General features: G+C 36.6%; 1 protein-coding gene across 10 annotated transcripts in view; it reads right to left on the bottom strand.

Annotated features, from left to right (window-relative positions):
• The window catches only part of TCF12 (transcription factor 12), a 173895-nt gene that overhangs the window by 64455 nt on the left and 96628 nt on the right, over nucleotides 1-12812 (bottom strand). For all 10 annotated transcript variants that reach the window (XM_055715645.1, XM_055715642.1, XM_055715648.1 and 7 more), the window contains exon 7: nucleotides 8760-8824. In XM_055715645.1, coding sequence (XP_055571620.1) covers nucleotides 8760-8824 — 65 coding nt within the window. The remainder of the gene's footprint in view (nucleotides 1-8759; nucleotides 8825-12812) is intronic.

Genomic DNA, 12812 nt, shown 5'->3' with positions numbered 1-12812 from the left:
GTTTGTCAGCTTTTAAGTTACATTGGTATTACAAATCCCACACATGTACAAACCTTGCGATTTTTTTTTATTTCATAACTCTGTTACTGGATTGAAATAGACATTATGTTCCCTATACTGTTTCTAAAACTATGTGAGGAAGAACAGCAACTGGAGCCGCTGCTTATATTCTTTTATAAGGCCAAACAGATAAGGAAGGTCCAGAATATCATGTATTCTTCTGCCTCATTGGAAAGATCCATCTAAAGCATCTTTAAACACACTGCCAGCAGCAAGCAGGAAGAGCTTTCTTGTTACTGTTTAATAGATTTTTAATTTTATTTATTTAATAATAATTGCAGGGGTGGGGGCAGCTGTGGAGGGAAGAAAGGAAAACACTTTGGGGAACCATAGCTGATACAATCTGACATTTTTATTAGCACTAAAGTAAATCTAAATATTTTTTTTAAAAAACCACAAAATGGTAGCCCCTCTATAGCACCTATGCTTTTTTTATTATCAGCAAACGCACATTTTTCTTATTGTACACAATTATGTTCCAGTGTATATTCTCTATGTACATATTTTTATTACCTAATTTCAACACCTGGAAGTCAAAAAAAAAAAAGCCAAAAAAGCCTTAAGGCATCTGATCTGAGACACACTAGCTACAAGGTTCAGCCTAAGATTCTCCAGAGACAATTACCCACACTCTAGCATCCTTTTTGCCACAACATTACCTCCTCTACTGTCTACCCCATAGGTGTGGTCTAAATATGCCTATTTCCAATCATTCCTCAGACAAACTATTTACATTTTCCCATTACTTTAAACCCTTTCATTAGTTTGCCTTTTTTTTTTTAAAAAAAAAAAAAAATCTCTCTTCAATAGCCCTACAGTATCATAGGAGCAGATGGCACACCCTCAACACAGAAAAACTGTTTTAATTATTGCTCTCAAGGAAACCAAGAATGGATAGAAGGTCTTAGAGACAAACGATTTAAAAAGTTTCAGGATATGAACAGAAATCCTACAGGAAGAAATGAAAACTGCAGAACTCTGAATGTGTGTGAGAGGGCTGGCATACGCACACTTCAGGCATACGTAAGCTTACCCTTACTACTAAGTAGTTACTGGCCCTGCAAAGAAAAACACCTCGTACATATTTGTTCTACACAGTTGTCCATTACTTCTTTCATCTTCCAGCAAGACATAGAGTGCTCAGTACTCCGGCATATAATGCCACAGTAAATCACGTTAGTAGTGGTCTGGTATTAAAATGCTGAATAGTTAAAAACTTAGCAAAGCATCCTAGGAGCAACTGCAAAGACGTGCTGCCATGCTGCTGTTTGGGGGCTATACCTGCAAGATTGAAAAAGACTTGTTTGGAGCCTTCATCTGCATGTAAAGAACCACCCTGTTTTAAAACGTGATGTGCTACAAATACCTTTTTCTTCTTTGATGCGCACATTTTAAGTAATGCCTCAGCTGTCAGATACTGCTAAAACACTGTCCCTTCACAGTCACTTGTGTCTTTTGCTTTTGCCACTTCCAGCTTTCATTCTTACAAAACATGTATTTCAAATTACATTTTTTCATACTCTTCTTTGCTTTTCCATTTTTGTCAGTAAATCTCATTTCCGCATCCCACATACGTTTTTATACACTCTTGCCTCCTAACACATTTTTGTCTGTATGCTTATTCTTCCAGCTGTTTAGTGTCACCTGATGCTTTACTAAGAAAATAAAATCAGTTAATCTTCTCCATTGCACTATATACACATCTCAGAATTACACTGTTTATAAACAGATTTAAAATACTTCAAAGTTGGTGCTATTCAGTTCTATTAATTTTTCTCTATGCAGCAAGCTGGTACCTACATCCTACTACTAGGGATACTTATTTTCACTCTTGCTTGCATATTCCTCACCACCTTGCCAGCTAACACAAAAAAGTTGCCATTTTTGCCTGTGCACAATGTGAGCGAGCTTTTCTGTTCTCCCTAGATGACTCAAATTTCTCAAGTTCTACTTTTATTACACTTCTTCAGCCTGTGAGATAGCTGTTAGTGTGCTCCAAGATTCTGCTTTCTCCAGCATTGCAGGATTGTTCTTTAGATTTGCATTTTGCTCAAAGTGCTTTAAAGTATTTTTAAATTTGAAAGAGGCAAATTACTGACTATGCAAAGGCAAAGTAACATACACTTGCAAACGTTTATTTTGCCAAAGTGATCATCTGTTAAATTGCCCAAGAAATTGGTGCTAAAGGCATTTTTGGGGTTTATTTCAAAGTTCTTATAGTGTGTTTCTTAAGAAGTAACAAATTTTTTTTTTGCACAAAAATAACACAAACTTTTTACTCTGTGAAGGATATAACAGCTAATAAATACAGTTTTTCATGCTTGTAAATTTATTCTTTAATACATTGCTAAATTTGCAGACAACAAGATGCAATCCTTTGAAGTTCCATATTAAATCGTGAAGACAGTTGTTCTTAAGTCAATAAAGAAAGGTCACAAGTTTTTTTGCTAAAAAGCCAATAGTATGAAATCCAGTTGCTCAATACCTATAACGTAATTAACTCGTAATATTTTTCAGCACATGTGAGTCAGACGTATAGAAATCTAGCTTGCTTTGCCTGGAACCCAGATGAGGAAAGTGTTTCTACATTGAATCACTCCAAAGGTGGAAGAAAGATGGATGAGTTTGTTCCAACCTACTTGAACCATCAAGTGACAAGTCAGCTGATTTTTTCTCCAAAGTACTGCCCAAGTAAGACCATCCATTAAAAGTAATTCAAGAAACAAAGCATGCTCTGAAGATCCACAAATCCACTCATCTGCCTTAATATTCCAATGAAACACATTTTTTTTCCCCAGAATAAAGAAGAAATTGGTAAATCCTGAAAAGTTGGCTGAAATGACGTCTTAAGATGTTTACTTGAAGTATATTCCCATAAGGAGCACTAAGTATGGTGCTAATGTGCATAAAATGTTACTGTCATACTGCAAAATTCAGGCTAATTTAATAATGCCTGATGTGCCTTGCATCATGTTGCAATGATGCAATAATATGCTGCTAAATGAGTCACCTCACATTAGCTTCACAGCAATAGCAGAGCTGATGGCTATTGAAGGGAAAATGGTGTAGCAAGATTACTGGAAACACTGGCGGACCAGCTTTCTGTTGAATTTTTTTTTTTCTTCCTCCAGAAAACAAAGATTCTGAAGCAGCCTTATTTATTACCAATATGCACAAAACTTATATAAAAATAGCAGCAGAAATGAGTTTAAAATCCATCTGCCACTACCAAATAAATTCTATGTATCATAGACAGTATCATAGAAATTTTTCATATGCCTTCTCTGCAGCACAATCTATTTCATACTGCATGAAATATATAACATCATTATATACATCATGCTATATAGAGTAGTATATTTTATGCAGTATAATACATATAATTTTACATAGACTAAGTGAAATGTATTTAGGAAATATAATCCATAGCTCCTTCCATCCAGCATTCATGTATTCTACAGATTTATGAAACCTTTTTCTAAAACTATTTAGGAAATATAATCCATAGCCCCTTCCAGCATTCATGTATTCTACAGATTTATCAAACCTTTTTCTAAATGGGTTTTATAATATTTAAAATGTCCCATCATCTTATAGAATATATAGACAGCTAGAAAAATAAAGATACGTCTCTTTATAGACAGGTTACACTTTAAACAAACTGGTGAATGCCTCTTCAGTTCTTGCCTAACATCCATTACATTTAGCACTTGATTTTATCTCCTTTCTCACACATGGGATAGTACGCGGACTTGAAATTATTATGAAGGGTGGGCAAATGTGTTATCTCCACACGTCAAAAAATCCATGATGTCTATTTTTCATGCATGATTGTTTAGAATTAAACCAGGACATTAAGGGGATAGTCACAAATAATTTACTATCTTCAGCCTAGTGACGCCAGTGGGGAGAGACAGACTTTGCCAGGCACATGAGCACAGGCACCGTTGGGCTAAAGCAGCATCCCCCCCTCCCTCTGCCAATTAAGCCAGGGCACTTACAGGCTCAAGGGGATAAAGTTAGCTTCTGTGAAGACCCACAGAAACAATTAGAAGAATTAGTCTAACAGCTACACATGTACTGCACATTTATCTCGATTTCACTTGGAAAATCGTGCAGATTCCTGGCTTTCTTAGAGCTCAGACCTGTCAACGCAATGTGCAGCGACAGCTGGGTACCCTTCTGATGATACTGGAAATGGGAGCCATGCATTCAATATCTGAAGTCTAATCTCATTTCTTTCACACAAATTACAATTTTCAGTATTAAATTACACAAGTGTAAAGAAAACTTATTACAAGAAGCTTTCTGAAAACTTGATCTATAGCCATTTTAAGATTTGTGAGAAGATGCCCTTCCCAAATCTGCAATTACACAGCTAACAGGAATGGTGGAATCCCACACAAATATCACAACCAGCCTCCGCTCCTCCAAATCAAAGACACAAATAGAGACACTGTGTCAAGCCACGTAGCCTCACATTTCATCCTGATAGCCAAATGCAGTTTGTACATTTCTTCTAAAATCTGTCAATTCTTTGTCCAGGTAAAAGTTTTTGACATTCATCTAAGCCAGCTCTGTATAAGTCTCCGTTTCTCATGCTACCCATCCACTCAGACTCTATATACTCTGTAAAACATCAGAGAGTGGAAAAAAAGGCAGTAAGAGTTGGAAAGGTACGGAATATAGCGAAGACCTGTCAGAAGGAGAAAGAGTATGAAGTACTAAGAAAGCCAAAAAAGGAAGATGATTCAGAACTTGACTGCAAAGCACTAGAAAGAACACACAAACACACACCATTAACCTTATTAACACATAAAACCCACAGCTTAAGACAAACGCAACGACCTTATTCAACACTGGTATGTACATGAATAGGCACAACACAGCGCTACATGCTGTACTCCAGGATGCTCCTTTTTGGCTTCCTTAAAACACCTGCTGGAAATCAAACCTGGAGGTGTGCACTTCCTCTTTGGTACAATATTAATAAATTAGCCATATTTACATTCTTATGGCTAAACGTTATACCTGAATCACATTTCCTTACCTACGTTGCTTAGATTTTTAAGGTACATTGAAAATCAACCACCCTTAAAACTCCTACAGCGTAAATATAAAGCCTGTGGGTAGCTAACAGTCCATACAGATCACCACCTAGACCATTCTCAGTAAATGGTGAGAAGTGATAGTAAGAGTCTTTGTTTACAGCAGTCTTGAAAACTTTCATTCCAGCCCTCTGTAACCTTAACAGCAGTAAAAATTAAAACTCATCACACGCCAACACCAGGTTATTAATACCATTTACACCAATGACATATGGAAAGAACTTTGGTGACAGGTTGGGGAGTATTTGGATAAGGTAGGTATTTTCAAGTCATCTGTACCAATACGATACTCAGAGGACTGGCTCTTGCAATTATCAGAAACCTTAGCCACTGTCTTTGAAAACTCACAGTTTGGAGTGCAGACCCTAACAAAGAACGGGGCTGGTTTGTTTCTTTCAGGGAAAAACAAAAGCAGTGCCTTGTAATACCTCAAGAATTTAAATTTCATTTTTTGGAAGAATACTGGGAGAAGCAGACTGCAAATTCCAGAAGAAAATAAAGAAGTAGTATGGATTTAGCTGGAATAAACTACATAAACCCAATCTCGCTTCCTTCTCAGACAGCATATGAGATGTTTTAATAAGGCTTTTACTACTTTCACACTTCACAGGTGAACTAAGGAACCAAGGACAACCAACACTACTGCTGAATACAAAGGATAAGTGTTTAAAAAACAGTAGCTAGGAGTTCATGATCAATGCTGGGTGAATGTATTAACTGAGACTTTGCAGGCATCTGCTTTGGGCATCATTCCACCTCTTAATTAGTGACTTGGATGAAAAATGAAGACCACATTTACTAAATTCACAAAGCAAATAACCCAGAAAGATCTACAAATGCAATGCAAGCCTGGAATTCAAAATTACACTGATGAATTTCGAGAAGATAGAAGTAATGTGTTAAAAAAAAATAAATACACTTTTGCATGTGGAACCTGTGAACTGAAAAATATAGGCTGAGGAACGACAAGCTGACCAGCCTTACAATAAGAAGGTACTGGAAATTTTTAGACCATCACCAATCAAACCATTAGCAAAGACTGGATATTTGTTATGAAAAAGGCAAATATCACACAGCAAAAAATTAAGTGTTGTCAGAAAGGTCCAGGAAATTTATTTTTGCCATCATGCTAAGGCCTTAAATAAAGTACCTTACCTAGTTTAAAACACTGGAAATCCCCTAGAATTGTGAACCTACTGGCGAGCACCTACAGCAGAGCATAAGCTTTTCTACCAATATTTCAACCTGAGACAGACCCTGTTATATATCCTTTATTAAAAACAGACCTGCATTACATTCTGCACTATACACACCAACGCCAAAAAATTAACTCCCTTTATGTCTTATCTTTTCTAAGGACTCCTTATCATCCTAATCATCTACTGGATTTCCAGCCGCTACAGACTTCAAAGAATATAGATTCTTCTCTGTGTCCACTGTAAGGCAAGAGTTAGATGCTTTAATTACAATGATATTTAGATAAGGCATCTGGGAAACTTTTGAAGAGTAAGTACATTTAAGTAATGGAAAACAAAACACAGTGTGGTCACACAGTCTTCTCCATCTCTAGAGGTTTTTAAGAACTGACTATATGAGCATCTGCCAGGGACAATGCAGCTGATTCTTCATGTGGATTGTCAAAATGACCTCTCTCAGGGTCACTTTTGACCTTCTTCTCTATCATAGCTTTCAAACATTGGAGCTACAACGAGAGCCGTATTACGGGCACTGCCGTGGATTTATGAAAAATATAAAAACCTAAAAGGATTCAGAAATCCCACCACGTTCCAAGTTAACAAGTTATTTCAAACACTATCAGATTTAACCGATAAGACCAAATTAAAGTACAAACTGTAACTTATCACATAAACTTTCAATTTAATTTTAATTCAATTTAAATTTATGATCATTTTCTATCCTGAATATAAAACCAATACAGATTTACCTACAATAATATTTTTCCCATACGCTAAAAATGTGTTAAAAAGAAGAAACTGTAGGAGAGGGAACAGTAAGAAGCATTTTGAAGGAATAAACAGAATTAGAAGTGATCTTAATAGAAACAAATATCTCTAAGATTTTGGCTTTAAAATAACTACATATAAAAAAATATTAAATGGTATTAGATATAAACAATTAGGAGATGTAAAAGCATTTTCCTCAGAAGCCAAACAACAGAAATTACACTCATTACTGCAAAACAGAACAGAATTTTATGCAAAGTTAATATAAACCCATTTTCCAATACAGAACATTAACTTAATGAAAGAGTAACGTGGAAATTAATTTGCTTCCAAACTAATGTAAATTTTGAGTTATTATATTTAAATACAGTACATACAGAGTTATTGGAACAATAGTAGTAACACTAATACAATGTTCTACTGTCTAGACTGGCAATAATGTGAAGCCTGTAACTTGAACTTAAAGAGGTATACTGCTTTTTGTAAGAATGTTACTGAAAGCTCACCCATACAGTTATAAATGGGTCTTTGTTCGACACATCTGTGTTGCAGAGAAGTAGTAAAGGCTGTGAGAATGATCCTTTTTTAATAGGGGAAGCGATGCTAGGACTGCATTGCCACATGGTGCTGCCCATTCACACTTCCCAAATTACTAGCTAAGAGACTCAAAACCAAGATGTCAAACTCCTTATGCTAAGTTTTATCCTTCAGAACAAAGATGCTCCTGAAAATATCCATTCAAAGCAAATAGCCTACTTAGAGTGAAATTTATAAAGATTCCTTTTACAGAAAACAAGCTTAACTAATTTTAGAATTCCAAACATATTAGTTATGTAAAGTCTTTGTCAACAAATACTGAGTGTAATCAAATGCTAATTATACTTTTCAAACATTCAAACTTTCTACACATTCAAAACAGACTTTTAAACAATGATCAAGATAGTATGCTTAATCTTCACTCTAAAATGAAGATTTAGAGATATAAAAGAAAGTTTTCTCAACTACAAAAAAACACATCCTCAAACATACAAAATAATGATGTATCACACTGGATAACCTGCTAAAAATGGAAAGCCTAGTAACACTGTTTTCCTTAAAAAATGCACATGATCTCCACTAGGAGTAACAGTTAACTAATGAACTGTATTCAGCAATTACTGATATTTTTTGACAAATTGTATGTGAAAAATCCAAGTATCACAGACTAATCCCGACGGACAATCAGTACTGGACTGCAATTCTGTTTGCAGACTTGGGAGAGAGGAACAACTTGCAAAGGGCAAAAAAACTCATTTCACTATCATCTGTAGGAAAGATGCGATACACACAACTGAAAGCACATTGCTCAATATGTTCAGACCAATAACAATCCCCCTTTTACTAAAAACACAAGGCTTCGTGCTCATGAGCCAAAGAACCAGTTCCACTTGCACACAGCAAAAGTACCTCCTCTAAATGGATGTATGAAAGTGCAAGGAAATTTGACCACACAGAACCCAGAAAATTTACTCTGCAAATTGTGGAATGCATTCTTGTTTATTATGTTTGGTAGCCTGACACATTCAAGTAACTTAAACTAGATTTTAAATCAGATTATTCCATTTGCTTTCAATCATAATATACTTACTTGACAGCCCGGTAACCCCGTATCTCTGCCATACAATGGAAATGGACCTCTATCTGAGGTTTTTCCTACAAAAGAAAAGACATTTGAAATTAGGTTCTTTTTAAAATCTACTAGATATATGCATCAGTTGTCCTTATATATGCAATTCAGAAAAATCTGTTAGCGTCATAGTAAATTCATAAAAATTAGGTTGCATGAATGAAACTAGGCTTTTATACACCAGTGTTTAACACAAACAGCACTACTGTAACATATTACATACTTAATTCCATTCCTTACATAACTGATCAGCAAAAAAGAACTACTGCAATGTGTTTATTGTTATAAAACATCCCTATCAATACGTTTAAATGAAAAGGGAAAAGGTCCAGCTTCACTTCCATTATTAATGAGCAAAGATAGAGACACTTTTAGAAGTTCCTCCTTCCTACCTGAAACTAACACATCGCTGGTATCATCGTGGGAGATGAATACACTAAGCAGTAAAATAAAACCAACAAAACCACATGAAAAGTGAACAAAAACTTCAATTCAGAACAAGAAAACCCACACCAAACTTAAACCAGGGCTGAATCATTCAGCTCTTGACATTCATCCCTTAAATCCTTCAAATTCCTTTTGTTTCATGTACATTCTAGTCAGGTACAAAACTCAAGTAATACAGCTGGTCAAGGCAGCAAAACAGACTCTTTTGCCACATAGGCAGGATTTGCCTGGGGGTAGCACATACTGAGTATAGTGCCTCGTGCAGGGTGCCTGCCCTCTGATGTCGCTAGCTGGGGTCGCAAGACATTAGCAATGTATTTGTCAATTCCAGAAACATTGGTGCTGCATTTGTTGGTTGTGCCACCAGGCTGGCACATTTGTATATTAAATATATTAAAACTCAGTGCGAAAGTTCTCCAGTAAGGCTCAGAAGTTTATCAATCAAGGCTTTAAAAAAAAAAAAAATCATCTTAAATAGAAGTCTCTGCTGAACAATGTCAAGAATCAGACAGCCATCAAGTACATGTGTAACAGAAAACACCACGTGCCCATGCCTGCCCTAGTTACGGGCACAGTTAGAATGAAGAAACACCCCGTAACACCACTCAAGAGCCTTATCCAAAAGCAGGCATTAATAAACCATGACACCTTTCTATTTGAAAATGAATGTCACCTTCCCCAAGTAGGCATTCCCTTTTCTAAACAATGCATGTGTCATCCGGTCGTCATAAGAAGAAGAAATAGCCTTTCTTACACATTCCCATTTCAGTGATTAATGGCTCTACACTACCGCAACTGCGCTTCTAGAACAGGACCTCCTTTGCTTTTCCTGATTTTCTCTATTACCAAAAAACCCTAAACATCATTTCATAAGAGGAAAAACTAAAGTATGTTTATTCATTTTAAAAGTGCATTTTATGTAAGTAGAAAGGAAGTCTGAATCCTTGCATCAACACCGCTGCAAGATTATCATCCTGATAACTACAGGTAGTCCAGTCAACAATAGTTTGCTCAGAAAATGGCAGCTCTGCTGTAAAAAAGGGAGGAAAAAAGTTAACATTTTTCTGCTGAAGCAATTTGCCTCTAACAACAATTGGGCACCAAGCAAATAAAGTACCTAGCATGCAAAATTGTATGAAGTAGGATGAATCATGCTGTTCATATTAAACCAGACTCAGCATTTTCTTTCCAGAAAATGAGAACCTTATACCACATGATAAACAACTTCGACTGAAGTATGCAGTATTCCAGGCAGGCTTTAAAACAAGTATTTGTACAAGAGTCAATTACAGAGACTAGAAAAATTATGATTTAAATTACGGTTTCTGTAGCAAGCAAGAAATTGTTAGATAAGAATGCATAAAATCATCTTATTTAAATGTCATCACTCAAAAAGTTTGGCAGGCTCACACTAAAGGAAAAAAGCTGACTAGAATAGCCCAATCTATACTAAATTTGGTTTTAAGAAATGATTGAGTTAAGGCTGCCTGATGCTACTACCTAAGTGTTTATCAAGAATTAGAGCTGAAGCAAATTAACATTTAACCTGTGTTCAAATGGCTAAGCTTCTCAAGGAAGGGTTTGGAAAACAACCTAGGATCAAGTACAAGATGGTGCCTTTGGTAGAGATAATCTCCCAAACACATTTCCAGTGCGAGCACTTAGATACGACTCTCAATCCTGCAATAACATGACAATGTTAAAGGAACATGTTTTTAAACAACAACAAAAACCAAACGGCATACACTACAGACACACACGTTGAGCCCACACGCGAGCCCTGTTCCTGGTTCTGTGCTGTGGAACCACACCGCTGCCCCTTTTGCAGGACTGGAGCACTGTGCTAGCAGCATGATCTTCACGTTTGCATAGCAGGAGTATGGAAACCGCTAGAGCACATCTGTTGCACTGCTCAGAAGAGAAGAGGAAGGACTCCATCAACAGCCCCTGAAGCTTCACTGATACTACATCGCAAAGGTTTCCCAGCACCATACTGTCTGGTAGTATCACAGGATGGTTTTGCTCTCAGTGCAATGGAAAAGTGAACGAGTATTGACTACAAATTGCCTGTTGTCATTTCAGCTGCTCCCGTCTAGGCATGACGCTACTCTCACTATTTAAAGCCTTGTAAGCAAACGTTACAGGTAGTGTTTCCTTATCAATAGAAAGAGAAAATACTCAGCAGCTACTTCATATAGTAATTGAGTCAAGTACTTGAAAGGTGGGTGACATCAAGTTTGACAAGACGACATTAACAAACAGGTAGGTCCCATCCACAACGTCTGATCAATGCATGGGCAGCCTCTGGCATCCAGTGACTTTCAAACGCATAGCCAATATATCAAAGCAGAATGCCTTTGGTAGGTTTTAGCTTATCAAATACCTTTCTTAATTATTCAGATTCTCTACAGGTTGACAGAAGAGTATTAAAAAATGTGGAGGTTACTGTGAAAACCAAACTTACTGGAGTACCAGTATTTATAAGTATGCAAACTTTAAAAATACAGTGACACAAAGCCAAGGCAGCCCTGAAATATCTTGCAGGTTTATCCCACAAGATTTGGTGTTGAGTATGTTATACCCTCTGCCTGATCATATGCTCTCCACCCTCTCTCAGGAGGGTCTTGTCTCAGTCGGTGCTCACTGCACAGACGGCAATAGTACCTTTATTATAGCTGGAAATTCAGAAACATTAGTGCTCAGCATTAAGGAGACATGAGGAAACTCACTATGGTACCCGACATTAACTGGAAGAAAGAGAGTGGTATGCAAAAACACTATTAAATGACAAAATCCTCACTGAATGGTTTCATTTGCACAGGTTTGTGTAAACATGGCTGTAAGGCAGTGCGCGGACATACCAGCTGGGAAGGTAAAGAAATTTATTTCCTTTTCAGATCCCATTTTATTTTCATGAAGTATTCCTGAGAAGTAAAGCAACTTTGGCCAGTTTTCTCAACCCCAACACTTCCCGTGCTGTGCAGCAGGGCTTCCTACACAAGGCTCCGGTGAATCTCCAGCTCCTCGATCACCTTTATCATATACCTCCTAACTGACATGTTTCAAAAGTTATGTGCTGTCATTTTAGAAGCAAAATCCATGCCTTGCTTACAAAGGAGCATCATGGTGAACTTTTCTCCAGGTTACGTATCAGTGGCTCTATAACCCATGGTTTTGTCTTCCAACCAGATGTGAACTAAAGCAACGGACATTTAAAAATAATTGAGTTGGTTATATACAGAAATCTTAAATCTGCACAGATAAACTCACATGGCATTTGAGTCTTTTAATAACTTGGAATGAGTTTGGGGTTTTTATTTTATTTTAGTAAGTTTCAAGTGTTTTCATCAACAAAAATTTCAATTATCTAATCACTACTTAACAGGCTTGAAGCCCAAGGACTACGGAGTTAAAAGAAACCCAACCAAGAAAATCCCACTAAGCATCGTAAACCACAAGTATTCCCTAACTTCATAAACTTAAAACCTCGACACATTCTGTACCAATTCAAACATTAATAGGTATTTAGTAAATAATTATTTTTCTCTGGCAATCACTTGCCTAAAT

This window comes from Falco cherrug, chromosome 7 (assembly GCF_023634085.1).
Source record: "Falco cherrug isolate bFalChe1 chromosome 7, bFalChe1.pri, whole genome shotgun sequence".
In the NCBI taxonomy this organism is placed as follows: Eukaryota; Metazoa; Chordata; class Aves; order Falconiformes; family Falconidae; genus Falco; species Falco cherrug.
Note: the sequence above shows the minus strand (reverse complement) of the source record. Positions and strands in the feature narration are given on the sequence as shown.